The sequence below is a fragment of the Mobula birostris genome, chromosome 20 (assembly GCF_030028105.1).
Source record: "Mobula birostris isolate sMobBir1 chromosome 20, sMobBir1.hap1, whole genome shotgun sequence".
NCBI lineage: Eukaryota > Metazoa > Chordata > Chondrichthyes > Myliobatiformes > Myliobatidae > Mobula > Mobula birostris.
In genome coordinates this window covers 7,720,302-7,744,155 of record NC_092389.1, presented here as the reverse complement: position 1 = coordinate 7,744,155, position 23,854 = coordinate 7,720,302, and the positions used below count along the sequence as shown (strand labels likewise).

The window sequence follows — 23,854 nt, the reverse complement described above, 5'->3', positions numbered from 1 at the left end:
ACCAGCTATTCAGCAACTGCTGACATAAGAGTAGATGATGTTATTTTCCGCACAGTAACTCGGTGGGACAGAGGGGGCTTGAGGGAGATGATAGCCTCCAGAGTGGTAAGCTGCATGCAATGGAGACTGAGTCACAGAGTGAACTTCCTTTGTTGTTTCTGAGAATATCCTCTCCCCTAACGCACTCGCTTTCGTTTCTTGTAGAAGTGAACTTCGCAAGCCTGGGGAAGGATTATGAGGGTAAAAACAAAGTTGCAGTGCTCACTCTCTTTTCTGGTGATGTTCTATTTCTCTGGAAGTTCCACCAGAAGGTAGCACCATCGAAGTTCTTGCAGCTGGAGAAAGTACAGGGCAGGATGACATTACTGCCATTCACGACCTTAATCGTTGGCAACTTTCCAATGCTAACTTCAAGCCCTAAATTAACATGAAATAGAAAGAGACCTGCCAGGAGAGAAAGACAAGTTAAAATACAACATTGCATTTTTGCTCTGATTTCTTTCTTCTACTCCCACTAATTCCATTCCCACTAACTCCTTGAAGGGATGGCTACTTTTCCATTTCACAAGTGCTATTGCCAAGAGGCCTCTCATGCCTCAGTAATGATGGCTCATTCAGTGTTAGGGGTGTATTCAGTCGGTCTCTTCAGCTTAATTCAGTGCTCTTCATGAAGTTATAGGCACACGCATAAACTGCATCAGTATGAAGAGGCTAAAAACAAACCAGGAATGAATATAATGTCTCTTGACAGCAGTCAGGGTAGGAAATCTGGGCTGATTTTGTTTGCAATGCTTCAATTTGTCTTAAATCCATTACAACCCATCAGAACAATGATTCTGAACTTTCATCCATTCCTCTGCTGACTCAGTCACTGAACCATTTTAATGAATTCTAGAATGGATTCTCAATTCCCTTAAACTTCAGCTCATTCAAAACTCTGTTGCTGACAACCTAACACCTACTGATAGACCGTCTAAGCCCAGATGATCCATCACCCCTTTGACTGCTGACTCACGTAGAACATACTGTAGAAGAGTACTGAGCAACTGCAGTATGGCCTGGTATGGGAACACTGATGCCTTTGAATGGAAAATCCTACAAAAGTTAGTGGATTCGGCCCAGTACGTCACAGGTAAAGCCCTCCCAACCATTGAGCACATCAACATGAAACACTGCTGTAGAAAAGCAGCATCCATCATCAAAGATCCTCACCACCCAGGCCATGGTCTTTGTTCGCTGCTGCTATCAGGAAGAAGGTACAGGAGCCTCAGGACTCGCACCACCAGGTTCAAGAACAGTTACTACCCCTCAACCATCAGGCTCTTGATCAAAAGGGGAGAACTACACTCATTCTACTTCTGGTGTCCCATAACCTATGGTCACACTTTAAGGACTCTTTATCTTGCAATTTCATGCTCATTATTATTGCATTTGCACAGTTTGTTGTTCATTAATCCTGTTCACAGTTACTATAGATTTGCTGAGTATGCCCGCAGAAAAAAGAATCTCAGGGTTGTATGTGGTGACGTGTACATACTCTGATAATAAATTTTACTTTGAACTTTGAGAAGGTAGAATATAGAACAGTACAGAAGGTGAGTGAGGAGGAGTGCAGTTGTGACAGGGGATGTCATAATTAGAGGAACTGAAAGCAGATTCTGTGATGTGAAAGAGACACCCAGATAGTATGTTGCCACATAGGTGCCAGGGTCAGGGATGTCTCAGATTGGGTCCAGAGCATTCTAAAGGGAGAGGTTGAATAGCCGGAAGTCGTGGTACGTATTGGTACCAACGAAATAGGTAGGAAAAGGGAGGAGGTCCTGAAGAGAGAATATAGGGAGTTAGGCATAAAGCTGACAAGCAGGACCTCCAGGGTAGAATCTCTGGATTGCTGTCTGTGCCACGCGCCAGTGAGGGTAAGAATAGGATGATTTGGCAGATGAATGCATGGCTGAAGAATTGGTGCAGGGAGCAGCATTTCAGATTTCTGGATCATTGGGATCTCTTCTGGGGAAGGTACGACCTGTACAAAAAGGACAGGTTACACCTGAACCCAAGAGGGAACAATATCCTTGCAGGCAGGTTTGCTAGAGTTGCTAGGGAGGGTTTAAACTACTTCGCAAGGGGATGGGAACCAGGGTGATAGGCCTGAAGATGGAGTAGTTGGTATAAAACTAGGTGCAGTGTGTAGTGAGACTGTGAGGAAGGACAGGCAGATGATAGGGCAAAATTGCATTCAGTAGGATGAGTTGAAGTATAACAGGGGGTCAGATTTGAAGCAGGTGATGAATACAGGACTGAAGGTGTTATATTTGAATCCACACAGTATACAGAATAAGGTAGATGATCTTGTAGCACAGAGAAAGATTGGCAGGTATGATGTTGTGGGCATCACTGTGTCATGGCTAAATGATCATAGTTGAGAGCTTAACATCCAAGGTGACATCAGATCGGAAGATGTAGAATTCTTGTGGGTAGAGTTAGAAAAAGACATGTAAAAAGGGCAATGTTATGATAGCCATGGGGGATTTCAATACACAGGTAGATTGGGAAAATCAGATTGGTGCTGGATCCCAAAAGAAGGAATTTGTAAAATATCTATAAAATGGCATTCCAGAGCAGCTTGTGGTTGAGCCCACTGGGGGAGCAGCAATTCTCGATTGGGTGTTATGTAACATCCCAGATTTGATTAGGGAGCTTAAGGTAAAGAACCCATTCAGAGACAGTGATCATAATATGATAAAATTCACCCTGCATTTTTGAGAAGGAGAAGCTTAAATTGGATGTATCAGTATTCCAGTGGAGTAAAGGGAATTACAGAGGGATGAGAGAAGAGCTGGCCAAAGGTGCGGAAAGATACATCCCAAAAATAAAGAAGTATTCTAAAGGAAGGATGGGGCAGCTGTGGCTGACAAGGGAAGCCAACAACAGCATAAAAGCAAAAGAGAGGACGTATAATATAGCAAAAATTAGTGGGAAGGTCTGAGGATTGGAAACAGAAGGCCATAAGGAGAGAAGATGAAATATGAAGGTAAGCAAGACAATAATATAAAAGAGGATACCAAAAGTTTATTTCAAATATATAATGAGTAAAAGAGAGGTGAGAGTGGATACGGATCACTGGAAAATGATGCTGGAGAGGTAGTAATGGTGGACAAGGAAATGGCAGGCGAACTGAATAAGTATTTTGCATCAGTCTTTACTGTGGAAATCACTAGAGTATGGTGTAAATTCAAGAGTTCCAGGGCACAGAAGTGAGCGTCATGGCTATTATTGAGGAGAAGATGCTTTGGAAGCTGAAAGATCTGAAGGTAGATAAGTCACCTGGTCCAGATGGACTACACCTCAGAAAGGGGTAGCTGAAGAGATTGTGGAGGCATTAGTAATGACCTTACAAAAATCACTAGATCCTGAAATGCCTCTTGAGGACTGGAAAATTGCAAATGTCTCTCCACTCTTTAAGAAGGGAGAGAGGCAGAAGAAAGGAAATTATAGACCAGCCTGATTTCAGTGTTTGGGAAGATGTTGGAGTCTATTATTGAGGATGAGGTTTTGTGGTACTTGGAGGCGCATGATAAAATAGGCCAAAGTCAACATGGTTTTCTAAAGGGGAAAAATATTGCCTGACAAACCTGTTGGAATTCTTTGAGGAAATATCAAGCAGGATAGACAAAGGTGAGCTAGTGGATATTGTGTACTGGTATTTTCAGAAGACCTTTGATAAGGTGCTGCATATGAGGCTGCTTAACAAGTTATGAGCCCATGGTATTACAGGAACGATTCTAGCATGGATAAAGCAGTGGTTGATTAGCAGGCAATAAAGAGTGGGAATAAAGGGAGCCTTTTCAGGGGTCTGTGTTGAGACCGATTCTTTTTACATTATATGTCAATGATTTGGATGATGGAATTAATGGCTTCATGGCCAAGTTTGCAAACAATATGAAGATAGGTAGAAGTAGTGTTGAGGAAGCAGGGAGTCTGCAGAAGGATTTAGACAGATTAGGAGAATGGGCAAAGAAGTGGCAGATGGAATATGGTAAAAGGAAGTATATAGTCATGTACTTTGGTAGAAGAAATAACAGCGTAAACTAGGGAGAAAATTCAAAAATCAAAGGTGCAACAGGATTTGGGGGTCCTTGTGCAAGATTCTCTAAAGGTTAACTTGCAGGTTGTGTGGTGATAAGGAAAGCAAATGCAATCTTAGCATTCATTTCAAGAGGACTAGAATACAAAAGCAAGGATGTAATGCTGAGGCTTTATAAGACATTGGTCAGGCTGCAGTTGGAGTATTGTGAGCAGTTTTGGGCCCCTTATCTAAAAGATGTACAGGCATTGGAGAGGGCCCAGATGAAGTACATGTGAATGATCCCAGGAATAAAAGAGTTAACATATGAAGAGCATTTGATAGCTCTGAGCCTGTACTTGCTGGAGTTTAGAAGACTAAGTAGGGGGATCTCATTGATCTGCCTTAAATACTGTCACCCAGTAGCACTCACATCTACAGTAATGAAATGCTTTGAGAGGTTGGTCATGACTAGACTGAACTCCAGCCTCAGCAAGGTCCTGGGCCCATTGCAATTTGCCTATCACCACAATAGGTCAACAGCAGATGCAATTTCAATGGCTCTCCACACGGCTTTAGACCACCTGGACAACACAAACACCTATGTCAGGATGCTGTTAATCACTGACTACAGGTCAGCATTTAATAGCATCATTCCCACAATCCTGTTTGAGAAGGTGCAGGATCTGGGCCTCTGAACCTCCCTCTGCAATCGGATCCGCGACTTCCTAACTGGAAGACCACAATCTATGTGGATTGGTGAAAACATCTCCTCCTCGCTGACGATCAACACTGGTGTACCTCAGGGGTGTGTGCTTAGCCCACTGCTCTACTCTCTATATACCCATGACTGTGTGGCTAGGCATAGCTCAAATACCATCTACAAATTTGCTGACGATACAACCATTGTTGATAGGATCTCAGGTGGTGACGAGAGGGTGTACAGGAGTGAGATATGCCAACTAGTGGAGTGGTGTCACAGCAACAACCTGGCACTCAACGTCAGTAAGACAAAAGAGCTGATTGTGGACTTCAGGAAGGGTAAGATGAAGGAACACATACCAATCCTCACAGAGGGGTCAGAGCTGGAGAGAGTGAGCAGCTTCAAGTTCCTGGGTGTCAAGATCTCTGAGGATCTAACCTGGTTCCAACATACTGATGCAGTTATAAAGAAGGCAAGACAATGGCTATACTTCTTTAGCAGTTTGAAGAAATTTGGTATATCAACAAATACACTCAAAAACTTCTATAGTTGTACTATGGAGAGCATTCTGACAGGCTGCATCACTGTCTGGTACGGAGGGGCTACTGCACAGGACTGAAAGAAGCTGCAGAGGGTTGTAAATCTAGTCAGCTCCATCTTGGGCACTAGCCTACAAAGTACCCAGGACATCTTTAGGAAGCGGTGTCTCAGAAAGGCAGCGTCCATTATTAAGTACCTCCAGCACCGAGGGCATGCCCTTTTCTCACTGTTACCATTAGGTAGGAGGTACAGAAGTCTGAAGGCACATACTCAGCGATTCCGGAACAGCTTCTTCCCCTCTGCAATCTGATCCCTAAATGGACATTGAACCCTTGGACACTACCTCACTTTTTTAATATATAGTATTTTTGTTTTTTGCACAATTTTTAATCTATTCAATATATGTATACTGTATTTATTTATTTATTTATTATTATGTTTTATTTTATTTATTATTTTTTCTCTCTGCTAGATTATGTATTGCATTGAACTGCTGCTACTAAGTTAACAAATTTCACGATACATGCCGGTGATAATAAACCTGATTCTGATTCTGAAACCTATCAAATATTGTAAGGCCTAGGTCGAGTGTATGTGAAGAGGATGTTTCCTATAGAGGGGAAATCTAGGACCAAAGGGCACAGCCTCAGAATAGAGGGCCATCCATTTAAAACAAAGCTGAGGGAAAATTTCTTTTGCCAGAAGGTGGTGAATCTGTGGAATTCATTGCCACAGATGGTTGTGCAGGCCAAATCAATGGGTATATTTAAGAGGGTGGTTGAAAGGTTCTTGCTTAATTAGAGTATCCAAGGTTATGTGGAGAAAGCAGGAGAATAGATTTGAGAGGGATAATACATCAGCCATGATGGAAAGATGGACCGAATGGCCTAATTCTGCTCCTATGTCTTACTGCCTTCTAATACAGCATAGTACAGGCATTTCAGACACGATGTTATGCTGCCTTGCTCTTCCCTCCTACAATCATTTCCTCCCTTTTTCTATCATCCGTGTACATATCTAAGAGTTTCTTAAATGCCCTAATGTATCTGCCTCTACCGCCACCCCTGGCAGTGCTTTCCACACACTTACCGCTCTCTGTAAAAAATCTACCTCCGATATCCCCCCTATACTTTCCTTAAATCACCTTAAAATTATGCCCTCTTTGTATTAGCCATTCCCACCCCAGGAAAGAGTCTCTGGCTGTCCATTCCAGCAATGAGTTGGTTTTAAATTATTCAGCCCTGATATCAATGTCTCACATCTTCCACCCTCATCTGTCAGATTTCAATCCTCATCCGTTTCTGACTTCTCATGCATCCCTGGTTACTATTAGTACACCTTTGGGAGCGATACCTTTGGATGCCTTGACCCTCAAGTCTCAAATTTACCTTCCCAAACCTCTGCACATCCACAGTGCTCCTTAGAATCTGTCTTACTAACCAAACTTTCAGTTATCTGTCCCCACATCGTGTTAAGTTGCCCAATTTGTTTGGTAATATTCCTGTGAAATATTTCAAAATTCTTCAGTACACAAGTGTAAAGGAGAACACAGATCTGACACAGCATTAAATAAACACAATAAGCATGAAAAGCACGATAAGTATAAATATAAAAGCAATCCTATGAAACACAATGTACAAATAACAGTTGAGTGTGGGCGTATGTACATAAGAATAGTATATATATATATATATATATATATACACACTGAATGTATATGCATAAAATGATGCTGGGTGCAGGAGTGTCTGTACATAAGGCAACTCTGATAGGAAATGATAAAGTGACATTTGGGATCTTTTTACGATGTTTTTAAATGAAGTGCTATTGTTGAATGAAGAGTCCTGTCTAGGATGTTCTTTTCGCCTGCTGTCAAATTTACTATGTCCAACAAACACTCATCCACAAATACCTTTAATCAAAGAAGCTGAGGAAACATTATTTCCTTGCAATATCTATTCATCCTAGGCTGTCCTTTCTTCCTAATCTGGTTTTCAGACACTTATTCCTCAATGAATAAACATGTTCTAACAGATTAAACTGTGATGCGATCATACGTGTGACTCTCTGACGGTGGTGCCTGAAAAGAGGATGCTGTCCAAGTTGCATGCCATCTTGGTCAATGTCTCCCATCCACTACATAATGTACTGGTTGGGCACAGGAGTATATTCAGCCAGAGACTCATTCCACCGAGATGCAACACAGAGCGTCATAGGAAGTCATTCCTGCCTGCGGCCATCAAACTTTACAACTCCTCCCTTGGAGGGTCAGACACCCTGAACCAATAGGCTGGTCCTGGACTTATTTCCTGGCATAATTTACATATTACTATTTAATTATTTATGGTTTTATTACTATTTAATTATTTATGGTGCAACTGTAACGAAAACCAATTTCCCCCGGGATCAATAAAGTATGACTATGAATATGACTATATGACATCTTCAAGGAGCGATGGTTTGAAAAGGCAGCATTCACTACTAAGGACCCTATCACCCAGGACATGCTCTCTTCTCATTGTTACCAACAAGGAGGAGTTACAGGAGCCTGAAGACACACACTCAATGATTCAGGAATAGATTCTTCCCCTCTGCATCAGATTTCTGAATGGGCACCGAGCCCATTAATGCTACCTCACTACATTACTTTTGCACTACATATTTAATTTAACTTTTTTAATATATATATACACTTAGTGTATTTCCAATTTTTATTATGTATTACATTGTACTACTGCTGCATAACAACAAATTTCACGACATATACTGGTGATATTAAACCCGATTCTGATTTTGATTCTACGTTTGTATTTTGGAAGTTTTCATCTGAGAGATTTTCAAACAATGTTTGAGTTTTGGATACTTGTTAACAGCACAGGTCTACTTTTGGTTCAGATTCCAGTATCTACAGTTCATTTATTTTCCAGGTCTGAAGATAATCAGGTCTGGGGCATAAAACATGAAGAATGAGTCTAATTCCTATTTCAGCCAAACAATATTCCTCACGTTCCTTGCCCACGGGGCATAAATGCTACAAGATATACGAGTCAGGAAATTAGTGAAAAAAAAGTGAAAATCGGAAGCCATTTTTACTTAAACCAAGGAGGAGCTGCTATTTTCAGACTTTTTGGGGTTTAAGGATAAAGGGTTCTGGAACAAATTTTAGGAATGCATGGAAGGAGGGAGGGGGGCTTAGGGGTTCTAATGTTTTCTGTCATTCATTCTTTGGGTTTTTCCCCCTCTCTGTTTTGTGAATGTCTGCGAAGAGTAAGAATTTCAGGTTGTATCTTGTATACATTTCCTGATATTAAGTTGAACCATTCAGCCATTGAATCAATGATCCAATTGAACAACAGGATGGGTTCAAGCCACTGATATGTCCACAACAGTTGCAGTACACCTTCCAATGAATCAAAAGCACTACTCTTCAGTTGCTGATCAATGGCATATTGGCTGACCTCATTTTCCAGCTTTATAGATTTGTCGTACCTTTCTACATCTTTATAGGCTCGTGCCAACTCTGATAAATGAGTTCACTGCAGCAACACTGGTGGGAACTGCTGACAAAGACATCTCCACATTTCTCACGTTAATTTATCACTGTCTTACCTCATGCAGCTGTTTCACAAGGGAATCAGGGTCATTTATTAAACCGTTTCACATAATGGTATATAGAGAAAAAAATTATAGAAACTTTCAAGATTTCAGGATACTGCATCAATGAAGAACTTTTAAAATGTAGACTTGATAGTTTTTAGTTACCTTCCATCTTGTTCAGGATATACACTTAAAAAAATTAAATTTGAATGTTGTCATGCACATAGTTGGCCAACTTGCACTATAGAAAACACAGCAACCAATCTCTGTGCAGCAACCTCCCACAAACGACAATGCGAACATAAACTGGCAGTATTAGTATCAATACTGATTTAAGGATAGGCATTGGCCAGGATGTGGCTTGCTGTAGAGCGTTGGGCTTCTAAGTTTCTTGACCACCTGTATTTACTAATTGTTAGAGTCGTTAAGCCCTGGTGCTTTCTGTTTAATCTTGTCAAGTTAATTGTGACTGGCATGAGTCTCCTGCACTCTATAATTATTTAAAGGTGACTCTTGTTTAGTATTGAGTGGAGTCCCTGTATGTTTGAAGAGAATGATTCGTCTTGCAGTGTCGCTCAATGTTCTGTTGGTGTCCCTTTGTCAAATGTCTTGTTACCTTCTCTGCCACTTCTCCTCACCTGGGTCCGGCCCTGCGAGCGGCCACCATGACAATAGGTTAAAAAGTCAACGGTGGAACACTACTGGCATTCCATGCATGATGAGACCTGGGTGGTGGGAGGGAGCTCAGCAGTCATTCTAGAAGCTGCTTCTCATCCTAGCAGTCCTTGTCCTAATGCTATGGTGCCTCCTGCGGATGGTAGGGGGTCAGAGAGATTGTTGGACAAGTGGGAGGAATCAATGACAATGCTAAGGGCCCTGTGTACCCAGTGCTCCTGATTTATCTCTGGGATGATAAAGATGGACTATTGACCTTACAATCTATCTCGTCATGGCCTAGCACCTTCTTGTCTGCCTGGGTTGCACTCTCTCTGTAACTGGGACTGTGACACTACATTCTGCATCATGTTATTGCTTTGCCCTTTGTATTACTTCAATGCACTTAGTTTTGAAATGATCTGCAAAATAAAGTTTTTCACTACATCTGGGTACATGTGGCGATAACAAACCAATTCCAATATGATGGATCAAATTCAGTAAATGCCCATTGAACTTGATCAGTCACTTTGTTGTTCCTCTTCACGCCTTGTGGCGCATTGGGAAGCAACCTTGTCAGTTCTTTTGCATTTTTATCTGTTTTTTTAATGAGGCCGAGTTGCTAGCTCAACACTCAACCCAGCATGGATGGAAAGCGTCCAAGGAGCTGGCTGGATTCGAACCCGGGACCACTTGATTCCGAGTCCAGTGCTGATGCCACTACACCACCAGCTGGCTATTGATCAGTAATTGCATCACTCAAAATCAGAATCAGGCTTAATATCACTGACATATGTCATGAAATATATAAAGAGTGAGCAATTTCAAGTTCCTGGGTGTCAGCATCTCTGAGGATCTATCCTGGGCCCAACACATCGACGCAGTTACAAAGAAGGCATGACTGCAGCTATATTTCATCGGGAGTTTGAGGAGACTTGGTTTGTTACCAAAGACTCTCGCAAATTTCTACATGGAGATCATTCTAACTGGCTGCATCACCGTCTGGTACGGGGGTGGGGGGAGCTACTGTACAGGATCGAAATAGCTGCAGTGAGTTATAAACTCAGTCAGCTCCATCATAGGCACTAGCCTCCGTAGTATGTAGGACTTCTTCAAGGAGCAATGGCTCAGAAAGGCAGCATCCATCATTAAGGGCCCCCATCACCCAGGACATGCCCTTTTCTCACTGTTACCATCAGGTAGGAGGTACAGAAGCCTGAAGGCACACACTCAGTGACTCAGGAACAGCTTCTTCCCCTCTGCCATCCAATTCCTAAATGGACATTGAACCCATGAACAATACCTCACTACATTTTTTATTTTTATTTTTGCACTACATATTTATTTTGACTATTTAAATATATATATACTTTTTTATTATTTATATATTGCACTGTACTGCTGTCACAAAAACAACAAATTTCACAAAATATGCCAGTGATTTTAAAACTGATTCTGAAATTTGTGGGTTTGTGACAGCAAAACAGTGCAGAACATAAAATATACTATAAATTTGAATAAGAAATAAATACAACCAATTAGTGCAAGAAGAGGACAAAAGTAGTGAGGTAGTGTTCATGGGTTCATTGTCCATTCAGAAATTTGATGGCGGAGGTCATTCCTTCATGAGTATTCCTCAATAATGCCAGTAGCTTGCAAACACATATTCATCTTTTCAAATACCAAACAATGGCCAATTCTTTCTATCTCCTCACACTGGGAATTGTGAAGCCTGTGATAGTTCCTCAACTCAATGAGAAGCACTCTTCCCTCCAGGTCAACTCTCATATCACATTTTCTTTCAACATTTGGCCGACTGAGTCCTTGCAAGATGCCAGAGTGATCCCAGAATCTGAGAATAAAGGTCCCACTCCAGAAACTAGGGTTGGACTTCTAATGAGATGTTAACTGAAGCTCTGTCTATCCGCTTATATGGATGTAAAGCCTGTTCATCAAAAAAAAGCAACAAAGTTTTTCTTTGCAAACATCCCAAAGTACTCTATAGCCAATGAAGTATTTCTGAAAAGTAGCTAGATTTGCATAACAACATGTTAAGTTGAGCAAGGCATCAAACCACAAACTGCAACATGAAGATGACTAAATCATCAAAGGTCAACTTTATTGGCCATATATTAGGAATTTGCTGTGGTTTGTGGCACGACATGCAACAATAAATAACATTCAATAGTTATAAATAATAATTAATTATATAAAATAAATTGGAGGTTAAAGTAGAGATAAGGAATAAAATGTGCCTCAATTCATAAATATCAGCATGTATTTACAGTGTAAACAGGAAAACATTGACTTGATAGATTCTTGATTAGTAAGGGTATCAAAGGTTAAGGGGAGAAGGGAGTTGAGAGGGAGAATAAATCAGTCAGGATCGAATGGCGGAACAGACTTGAATGGCCAAATTCTACCCCTACTTTTTAATGGTCTTATGGTCTAAATTGTTTTTGCTCGTGTAACTAATGCCATGGAACCATACGTCCACTTGAGAGGGCAGACAATTTAACATTTCACTCAAATGGTGCGGTACACCTATGAGTACGGTAAGGAGATGGTGCTGAAATCATCAGAACAAGAATCAAATTTATACCCTTCTGATTCTGAAGCAAGACTACCACCCACTGAGCCACAGCTGGAATGACTAAGGAAGACATGAGACGCTGTAATAACAATCTCTCAGTTGTACCAAGTTTGCTGCATTCACAGGCCTTGATGACGCTGATGCAGCATAGTAAAACAACCCTCTCTGTCTTTGACAGTCAGAGGCATTCAACAACAGTTAAATAAATCCATATTATTAAAAATATTACAGGACATAGATCAGTACAGCACTGAAAAAATCCAGACCCATGCTTACTTTTTCAATCCAGGTCAGTGACCCTATTCAAATGAACACAGTTGTGTTATATACACCAGGAATGGCTGGTTTAACACTAAGGGCATTCAGCCCCTCATCTTAGCATCTGTGAGCTTGTGGGTGGCCAGCCAAATGTGCTGGTGTCTGACCTGCAGGTTTTTTCTCTTGTGGCAATGTAGGGGAGAGGAAGTCGGGAGCAATCTGATGTGACCCACTATGAAGAGAGTGTACAGTTCAGATGAATTAACTGTCTGTGATAACAGCGTGCAGGTTCCAATTATTTAGCTGGGTAAAGATCAGCTAAATTCCAAATTAGCAAGATAAGGAATAGACCCACTGTGCAGACACAAAAGATCTACAGGTCATGTCAAAGGTAAGAATCATTCCCATGCAATAGTCATTTGTTCCACATTTCAGTACAATAAGGATCACAAATTCTGCTAACAACACACACCTCCAGATACTTTAGGTGTGTAAGGATTATTTGCTGTGTAAGTGGAATGCAGTTTTGTTTTAATTCCGCAATTTTGGGTGTGTGTACCCCTGGATATACTGTAGGTGTTGGATATCCAGGGCAACACACACAAAATGCTGGAGAAACTCAGCAGCATCTATGGAGAGGAATAACAGTTGATGTCTCAGGCTGAGACACTTCATCAGGACTGGAAAAGAAAGGGGAAGAAGCCAGAAGTAGAAGGTGGGGGTGAGGGAAGGAGTACCAGCTGGCAGGTGATAGGTGAGACCAGGTGAGGAGGAGGGTAGGTAGGTGGGGAGGGATGATGTAGTTTTATGTTATTTACTGAGGTGTTAACCCAACGCTTCTGATCTTTCAGCAAAAACTATTGTTGGCAGAATCTCAGATGGAGGTGAGAGGGCATACAGGAGCACTCAACATCAGTAAGACTAAAGAGCTGAGTGTGGACTTCAGGAAGGGTAAGATGAGGGAGCAAAAACCAATCCTCATAGAGGGATCAGAAGCAGAGAGAGTGAGCAATTTCTAGTTCTTGAGTGTCAAGATTTCTGATGACTAACCTGGCGTCAACATATCGATGCATCTAGAAAGCAGGCAAGACAGTGGCTATACTTCATTGGGAGTTCGAAGAGATTTGGTTTGTCACTAAAACACTCAAAAACTTCTACAGATGTACCGTGGAGAGCATTCTGACAGGCTGCATCACTGTCTGGCGTGGGGTGGTGGTGGGGGGGGGGGGCTAGTGCACAGGATTGAAAGAAGCTACAGAGAGTTATAAAATTAGTCAGCTCCTTCTTGAGTACTAGCTTCCGTAGAATCCAAGACATCTTCAAGGAGAGGTGCATCAGGAAGGCAGCGCCTACTACTAAGGACCCTCACCATCCAGGACTTGCCCTCTTCTCATTGTTATCGTCAGGGAAGAAGTACAGAAGCCTGAAGGCACACACTCAATGATTCAGGAACAGCTTCTTCCCCTCTACCACCTGATTCCTAAATGGACATTGAACCCATGAACACTACCTGACTTTTTTATTATTTCTGCTTTGCACTATTTTTAATAATTTTTTCTATTGTGATAAGACTGCTGAACGGATCCTGACCTGGATCTGGGCCGTGCCCTCCAAATACCCGGACCTGCCTCTCGGTTTCTTTGCACTACCTTACTTTCCATTTTTCTATTTTCTATTTATGATTTATAATTTAAATTTTTAATATTTATTATCGATTTGTAATCCAGGGAGCAGGAAGCGCAGAATCAAATATCACTGTGATGATTGTATGTTCTAGTATCAATTGTTCGGTGACAATAAAGTATAAAGTATAATCTATTTAATATACATATATATACTTGCTGTAATTGATTGATTTATTTATTTCTATATTATTGTGTATTGCATTGTTCTGCTGCCGCTAAGTTAATGTATTTCACAACATATGTCAGTGACATTAAACGTGATTCTTATTTGGATTCAGATTCCTCTAAGGATGACTCATTGTGTAAATGGAAGAGCTTTGTTTCTGTGATAAAGTAATGGTTACAGAACAGATTTTATAAAGTGGAGGGTTAGAGAAGTGATAATGGACAGGACTATGCTGGTACCCCTCCTTGCCTTTTTTATGATGCAGATTCTGAGAATATGGGTCATCTACATCCAAATTATCATCAGAGACAGTCACTATGGAGCAAAGTGCCTTACTCCATGTCAGCACAATTTCTCTCTTCATTGTTGCATTGTGATTAAACCATGGACTAGAGCAGCCAAGAGTTCCACATGAGACAAAAACAGAAATGCTGGTAGAACTCAGCCTGTCAAGCAGATGCTGAATATGGAAACAGAATCAGTCAGCACCTTTTCCTCAGAGCTGGTTGGGGGGAGAGGCGAGGGTTTGCAGTTTGAAAGCAGAGGCGAGGGCACGACCAATGTGTTAAGACAAAAGCCCATGTGGAGATAGGTTAAGAGTGATCAGGTAATGAGGAATTTGAGTACTCATCATAAGCAAGAGAGCTTAAAGAAAGGGATGAGAAAGGGACGCAAGTATGATAATGGCAAAAGAGATGCTGATGCTGGAAATCTCGATCAAAACACACACAAAGTGCTGGAAAAACTCAGTGGATCAAGCAGAATCTACGGAAGAAAATGAACAGTTTCAGGCCGAAACCTAAGCATCTTGGTGAGCTCGAGTTGAGAACTCACTGAGTTCCTCCAGCATTTTGTGTGTGCTTTAATGGCAGAGCAGTTCACCGGAAGTTGCCACTCATAGTCTTTTAAGATAGTTCTCTATAATGTCACCCCTCAGCCTTTGCAGTCCCGTGAGAACAACCCTAGCCTATCCAATTTCTCCTTGTAACTGACGCTCTCTATTCCAGGCAACATCCTAGTGAATCCCTTCTCTACTCTTTTTAGCACTGCCATATTCTTTCTCCAGTGAGGTGACCAGAAATGCACACAATATTCCAGGTGTTGCCTAATCAATGACTTGTATAGCTACAACTTAATGTCCCAAGTACCTCTGCCTGTGAACACAAGCAAGCTAAGCTCCTTCTCCACCCCTAACCATCTGTGTCACCATTTTCAGGAAGCAATGAACTTGCACTCAAGTTCAAAGTAAATTTATTACCAAAGTATGTAGATGTCACCATATACTACCAAGGATTCATTTTCTTGCATTCGCAGTAGAACGAAGAAATACAATAGGGTCAATGAAAAACTACACTCAAAAAAGACTGACACCCAGCCATTATGCAAAAGAAGACAATCTGTGCAAATACAAATAATAAATAAATAAATAATAAGTAAATAAATAATAAATAATAATAAATAATTAATTACAAATAATAAATAAATAAATAAATAAATAAATGAATAAATGAATAAATGAATAAATAAAGCAAGGCCTTTTTGTACATCGGTGCTTCTAAGGTCCCTGTCATTTACAGTATTTGTCTGACTAGGATTAAATGGCCCCAGATCTTTGATCTCACTACCAGGTTCAGGAACAGTTAATACCTCTCAACTATCAGGCTCTTGAACAAAAGGGGATAACTTCACTTGCCCTGTCATTGATATGTTCCCACCACCTCTGCACTCACTTTCAATGACTCTTCATCTTATATTCTCGTTATTTATTGGTATTTAAGTATATTTACATTTGCACAGTTTGCTGTCTTCTGCACTCTGGTTGGACACCCAAGTTGGGCGGTCTTTCATGGATTCTGTTATAGTTAGTAGTCTATAGATTTATTGAGTATGCCCACAAGAAAATGAATCTCAGGGTTGTATATGGTGACATATATGTACTTTGGTAATAACATTCACTTTGAACTTTGGACTGGATTAAGGTTCATCTACAGCCACTATGCCCAACTTTCCAGCTGGTCTACATATATCCTTCTATATCTTGCTATAAATAACTTCACCAACCTTCATGTCATCAGTACATTTACTTACCCGACCACATACATTCACCTCCAAGTCATTTACATATGTGACAAACAACGGTTCTGCCCTTTCCTTAGCTAACCTCTTACTTCTAATATGTTTGAAATAGATTTTGGAATTCTCTTTAATTCTTTTTGGCCATGTTCCTGTTCACCTTCCTAATTGTATTCAAGATCGCTCATATATTGTCTATAATCTCGAAGGACTCACTTGATAACAATTTTCTATACTTGATATACCCTTCATTCTTTTTTTTTTCTTTGCTAACCAAGGCTCTGTCACCTGAGTCTAGATGAAGGGTCCCGACCTGAAAAGTTGGCAGCTCATTTCCCTCCACAGATGCTGTCTGACCAGCTGAGCTCTCTCAGCATTTTGTTTGTTGTTCCCTGCTCTTACCATTCTTTCTTCCTACCTGTTTAGCCATGCGCTGACTCCAAACTCTTCCTATATCACTTTTAAAAGACCTACACTTATGGATATAATTTTCCCCTTTAGCATCTGTTCCCGATCTGTTTGCACCAAGTTTTGTCTTATACTATTGAAGTCAGCGCTCCCCCAATGTAAGACTAGGTCCAAGCTTATCCTTTACCATAACTACATTAAAACTTACCAAATTGTGGCCACTGTTCACAAAGGATCAAGAAGAATCAAGAAGATCAGCTGAGTTCCACCAACTTTTTGTGTGTGTTGCTTTGGATTTCCAGCATCTGTAGACTTTCTTGTGTTTATAATTTACCTTCAACTTCTCAAGGCAAGTAAAATGAGCAGTGAACACAAGCTTTGCCAGGCAAAGCCACTTCAAAGTCAAAGACATGTTTACTCTCACGTGCAAAAGTCCATGTGTGCACAGCTGGAATGAAAAACTTACCTACAGCAACATAACAGGCACATAATATCAGGTAAGCAGCATCCACAAGAAAAGCACAAATTAAACATGAATTAGACACTTCATAAGAATAGAAATAGCACTGACCTGATTAGAGCTCATTTTCATTTATATATTTATTATAAACTGACCAAGGCAAAGCCACCTTTGTTTCCTGTCACTAAGAACACCAAGACCATTAAGAGCCACCAATATCGATTGGTCAGGGCAGCAAATATTCTTACTTGAGCAACCTCATTGAATAATGGTATGTTTCAAATTTGCTTTTCTGCTGACAATATGCCAATCCCAAAAGTTTGACAACAGGGAAATGTGACCTATGACTTTGCATCATGATTGAGCACAAATACATCTTTCAGTGTTGGGTTGGAAAGTTGAGGGTTAAAGCCCCATTCTCAGAACTTAAGCACAAAACCTGCACTGGCACTCCAGTGCTATACATCCTTTAACAGCTAGAGGAAGCACCTCCTACTCGGTGAAATATCCATTCCAATTCCCATCTGCTGTTACAGTCGACTGGAAAATACCCCAAAGGTGTTACCTCAAAGGAGAGCTGAGAATTTCTCCTCAGTATTCTGGTCTACATTTATTCCTAAGCAAGGTCACAAATATAAATTATCTGATTATTATCTCCTTGGTTTGCTGTGGTTTTGGCTGCTACATTTCCGATATTACAACTGAGACTACACATTAAAAGAACATGTCACTGGATGGGAAGCAATTTGATTCATCCTGGGGTTGTGAAACATGCCATATAAATGTGTATTTTTTTCAATAGCACAGATAAGAATACAATTCAAGGTTGGTCGATGATAATTCACAGGGAGCATTCTGATCCCTCCACCTTCCTAACACAGGATACTGTGGAGTGACCTATCCCATTAATACAGGTCTGTGCTGGAGTTGGATGAGATCCAGCCACGTCTGCACTGAGAGTTATGAATCCTCTGCAGCTAAAAAATTCAGGAGCCACAGGCTGTAAGAGCCTCTCTCACTAAACTGCAACAAATCTGACCGTCTACATTCAACCAAGCAGTCCTCTCCTGCATCATATTCCATTCTGAGACAGGAACACACTTTCTTTTCTGCCTCCCTTCCTTAGCCTGCAACCCCTTTGCATTGCCTCACTACCTTATCTTCAGTCGTGTTCCATTCAAACACCTGCAACCATCTGCTTAATATTCTATAAAACACCCCGAAAAGAACACCGGCAAGGACAGGCTCACCTGGTGGATCCTCCATTTAGAATTTAAACCTCCCAGACTCCAGAAGTGCCAACACTCTGTTTGGCTCCACTGATGTCAACATCAGTTATTTGCATAAGAAAGGGCAAAGAATAGACCACCTTGCCACTCCTTACTTTCACTGAGAAAATACATATTCATTTACTTAACACACACAAGATGCTGGGGGAGCTCAGCAGGTTAGGCAGCATGTAGGGAGGGGAATGGGCGGTCGACATTTTGGACCGAGACTCTTCATCAGGACTGGAAAGAAAGGAGGAAGGAGCCAGAATAAGAAGGTGGGGGGAGGGGACAGAGCACAAGCCGGCAGGTGATAGGTGAGACCAGGTGAGGGTGTAAGTGGGTGAGTGGGGAGGGGGTGTGAAGTGGGAAGCTGGCAGGTGATGGGTGGGAAAGGTAAAGAGGTGAAGAAGAAGGAATCTGATAGGAAGCAAGACCATGGGACAAGAGGAAGGTAGAGGAGCACCAAAGGGAAGTGATAGGTAGCTGAGGGGAAGAGTAGAGACATGAAAGGAGCCAGAATGAGGAATGGAAAAAGAGAGAAGTGAGAGGGGTGGAGCAATATACATTTACTTCCATCTCTGTTTTAATTCATACAGTGGAAAGCAAATCGACCTTTTATGCTTACCTTATTTCTTTGTTCTTTTCCCATTTAATCCACTAATTTCACTGCATGTACTTTTGCAGACTGGCAGAAATTAAGCATATTCAGCCATTTCCACCCTCCCCGTCCAGAAAGTTAGGGAAGACTTGGTGTAGATGACCCCGTTTTTTTAGAGTTATAGAGTCAGACAGCAGGGAATCAGACCCTTCAGTCCAAATCCTCTGTTGTTCCTGCCTGAATTTGATCCACAGCCCTCAAACTCTCTCCTATCCATGTACTTATCTAGGTGGCCTTTAAACATTGCTAATTTGCCAAGCTCAACAACTATTTCTGGCCGCTCATTCCAAATATGCACCACCCTTTGCATGAAGAAACTGCCCCTGGCGTCCCTTTTAAATCTCTCACCTTGGATCTTAAATGTACGCAGCCCTCTCACTTCTCTCTTTTTAGCACCCCTTCCCTAAGAAAATGACGATATACCTCCACCCTATCTATGCCCCCCATGATTTTATGCATCTCTGTCAGTGCACTTCTCAGTCTTCTACATTCCAGGGAATAAAGAGCTACTCAATGGAATCCCTCCTTGTACTCACACACCAAGTACCCAAGTACACACAAGTCACTGCAGTATAGGAGAATGAGGGGTGATTTGATAGAGCTATATAAAATTATGAGGGGTATAGGTAGGGTAAATACAAGCAGGCTTTTTTTATTGACTTTGGGTGAGATTAGAACTAGAGGTCAAATGTTAAGAGTGAAATATAAAAGTGTAAGCAGTGAATGAGGGTTCAATTCAAACATTTAAGAGAAGTTTGGATAAATGCATGGATGGGAATGGCATGGATAGCTATGGTCCAGGTGCAGGTTGATGGAACTAGGCAGGATGATCGTTTTGGTACAAACTAGATGGGTCAAAGGTCCTGTGTCTCTATAACTCTAACATTTAAGCAATGGCACTTGAATCACTGAATAGCACAACCAGTGAAAATCTCTCTTCCTTATAATCACAAAAATGTGCATGTTGTTGGTGTTGACTTATCATGATCCCCAATTTAGGATTTATTGGACACTAAACCAAAGGCATTTTCCAAAACTATTGGTCCTCAAAGATCAATCAATACTAACAATAAGAAATTACATTTATTTAATGGCTTTCTTTGGAAACACTTCCTAAGGCATTTTCACTGGGGCATTGTCAGACAAAATTTGATGGCAAGCCATGTATGGTCACAAATGTAAGTTTTTTTTTGAGAAGCATCCTGAAGGAGGATAGAGAGGAAAGTCAACGAGAGAAGGAATTCCTGTATTCAGGATGTAGAACTGGGTGCATGGTCACCAATGGTTTGGTAATCAAAATGAGAGATGTTCAAGGTGGCAGGCTTGGATGAACATGGAAGTCAGAGGATTACAGGCTTGCAGGGATATGGAAGATTATAGAGATTTGGAGGGGGAAATGGAGACACAAAGACTACACATGTTAGCATATAGGACAAAAATAAACTCGCTAATGTCCATGCATAGCATAACAATTGGGGGAGTCTAGGACCACAGTACAAAGCCTTAGAATAGAAGGACGTCCCTTTAGAACAGAGATGAGGGGGAAATGTCTTTTGCCAGAGGGTGGTGTGTCTGTGGAATTCATTGCCACAGACAGCTGTGGAAGGTCAAGTCCCTGAACATCCTTAAAGCAGAGGTTGATAGGTTCTTGATTAGTCAGAGCATCAAAGGTTACGGGGAGAATGGGAATTAGCAGGATAATAAATCAGCCATGATGGAATGCTGGACTGCTTCGATGGACAGAATGGCCTAATTTTGATCCTATGTCTTATAATCCTATCTATCACTTTACCATAACCTTCTACTTAACTGGCAGCTTCTGTGGAAGGAAGTGGACAATGTTTCAGGTCAAGACCCTTCATCTAGATTGGAGGTTTGGAGGGAGTGGCCTAGGAAGGATTTGAATACAGACAAAATAGTTATGAATCCTATGGAGATGTTGGGCTGAAGATGAGCAGGAACTGATTTACTCAAGCCCGTAGGACTTAGGTTGAATGTCAGTCACCTCAGTTCTCAAGTCTTAGATGTCTAAAAGCATCACCATAGGCAATAATAAACCAACCAAAAAAATAAGCAAATTATCAAAGACCTTAATATACCACAGGGCAAATGAGCGTGCGGGAAGTGGCGTACTCCTGCAGATGGCACTCACCACCTTTCCCTGAAATCCATTTCTTTCATTATAAAACTAATTGATCTTCTTTATCCTTTTTTTACCAAGTTGATGAAAAAGCAAGGGATGCGTCCTCTTCCAAATAGCAGTGGGTGCGTGGAAATTAAATGCAAATGTGCAAGGAACTCTCACCAGAACAGTGAAGGAAAATTCAGGATTTCCTAAAAATTATTTTTAACCAAATGGGAACAATCAGGAGTTGGAAAACGTTCTTCCACACCCAGTGCGTTTCCTGAGTTCACCTCAGTCATAGAACATAGAACAGTACCACACAGGAACGAACACTTTGGCCCATAGTGTAAGTGCCCACCATGAGGTCAATTTAAACTGCACGCAAGCTTGTACACAGTCTCTGCCACTCTGTGTATCTTTCTAAACGCCCCTCGAGCTTTGCTATATCTGCTTCCACCATATCCCGAAGCAGTCACCCACCACTCTGTAAAAAGTCCTGGTCCGATCCCGGTCTGGTTATCATGCTTTTCTCAAATCTCACCCCTTCCCCTATCCCGGATTATTTTAACTCCCGATTTCTCGTTTCTCTTGAAAGTTCTATCTAAACGCAATAAAAAAAAAGATCCTGGTTGGGTTCTGCTCAGCCCGAAGTCAAGGGTGGGGATAGACGAAGGCCGAATCACCGCATGCCGAGCTAATCTTGCTTTATTTTTGGAAGTGGTGCAGGACGCGGTCCTGACACCTTGGCTCTATTCTGATTTAAGCAGTTAGCTCCTGCAAACGCAACACGGCGACTGGCCCCGGTATCCGGTCCCAATTAGAACTTTTGTAAAAGTTACTGATATTTGAGTTCATCAATTCGTGAGATTTTCTCACTGAACACCGAGCAAAGCTCACACCCACAAAGCAAAACAAACAAACAAAAAATCAATAATTGGGAAATCGAACAACATTAGACATAGTTTTAACATCCCTGCCAAATAATCTTATTAAACATTAAGATGTGAAATATTCTCAGGGAACGCAGGTTGTATATGGATCTCTCAGCGGAATTCGCGAAAATATTGGTTTCCTTCCTTACCCAGCAGAATTACCAGCGAAAATCTACTCAAGGAGGTTTTTACTGATTCGGCTCCGAGCAAGCTCAAGGGCGCATCGCCAGCGGCCATTCCGAGGACGGAGTTCGATGCCTGCAGTTGAGATCACTGGCTGTGTGAGTGGACTGGGGAGGGTTGAGGTGCTGAGGGTTCTGGGGAGATGCGCGTTTCTCTCAGCGCCCACAGACGTAGGAAGATGACTTAGCCAGATCCAGAGCCGGCAAACAAGGTGCCCAGGAGGAGCTGCGGATCTTCAGTTATTGGTTGACTGAGCAGGGCACAGTAGTGAGGACTCTTGCTTGCTGCCTCTCGCTCCTTACCCTTCCTTCCCTTGCTCCCCCGCCGGCAGGTTCTGTCTGTACTGCCCCAGTCTCCGCGCACACTGCGGGACTGAGCCGGGAGCCCGGACCAGCCAACTCCAGGATCCTTCCTTTGCAATTCTGCATTGCAGTCACAAAACTGCTTTCGTCATCGCCCAGAGGGGCCCGGCAAAACAACAACCCTCATGCCAGCAGCTTGATATAAACCTTAACAAGAAAAAAAATTAGAAACACACTCTGCCTAACTCATTGGAATATATTGACTTCTAACACATCAAAGAGATGGGGGGAGGGGAGAGAGATTTTAATTGATTATTAAAGTTCTAAAACTTTCTGAACTTTTTCGCAACTTGATGTGCTGTGGGACGCGGCTCTGCTGGAGGTGTGAGGGTTCTGAGCAATGTGACTCCTTTGAAGTTTGTCCAATCTGGAGTTACTCGGGTTACTCTGTTCACCCATGTCATAGGCTTAAGAAGATGTTGATTCCCTCTCTCCCTCTCAAGTCAGGAGCTATTTTTAAAATCAAGAGCCATTGCAGCGAAATGTATAAACCACCTTTTTCGTTTAGAAATTAGGGTGCGCACTAGGATGATAGAGTGCCTAACCGTTATCTCTGCTCTAGGAAATAGCCGTGTGAGTACTGCGGTAGAGCTTTGTACGCAGGGCGTGTGCACATATTGAGATGCAAACCGCTTCTCTAAGAGCAGTTTAGTCAGACACCGTGAATATGTACAGAGGCGCGTTTCCCTAAAGATTAAGGGCTAGTTGACCATGTACCCGTTCGCTGCCCCGTTGCATTTGCTATTGCAAGTGTAATTTGGTAAGCATGCCTTGTCAGAAAGCTTTACCAAAGTGCAGAAAGTGGCAATTAATCACAGCATTTAGGGGAGGGAATGTGTGAAAGACACTGATGTGTTGGACTAGATGGTGGATGGAGGCAGAGGCAAGACAGTGTTTTTAGTTTTTGGCCCCTGACAACAACGCAGAGGGATTGCTGCAGGATGAAAAATGCTTGGAAGGTCTGGGGTGTTGGCTGGTAGCTGCTCCAGGAGGCAGGTACTCCCGACATTTCAGAAGCATCAACCAAGCACTTGAAGTGCCAAGGCAGAGAAGGCGACAGACTAAATGCAGGTACGTAAATGGGACGAGTATACTGTACAATGGCTAGCATAGCCATTGTGGG

The 23,854-nt window shown here is 41.8% G+C and overlaps 1 protein-coding gene across 1 annotated transcript in view; it reads right to left on the bottom strand.

The window, feature by feature from the left end:
- Window positions 1–22,788, bottom strand: part of LOC140212758 (sodium channel regulatory subunit beta-4-like) — a 43,039-nt gene extending 20,251 nt beyond the window's left edge. The window contains exons 1-2 of the mRNA XM_072283937.1: window positions 22,336–22,788; window positions 266–444 (exon numbers count right to left, since the gene is read on the bottom strand). Coding sequence (XP_072140038.1) covers window positions 266–444; window positions 22,336–22,423 — 267 coding nt within the window. The 5' untranslated portion in view covers window positions 22,424–22,788. The remainder of the gene's footprint in view (window positions 1–265; window positions 445–22,335) is intronic.
- Between the last annotated feature and the right edge of the window lie 1,066 nt (window positions 22,789–23,854).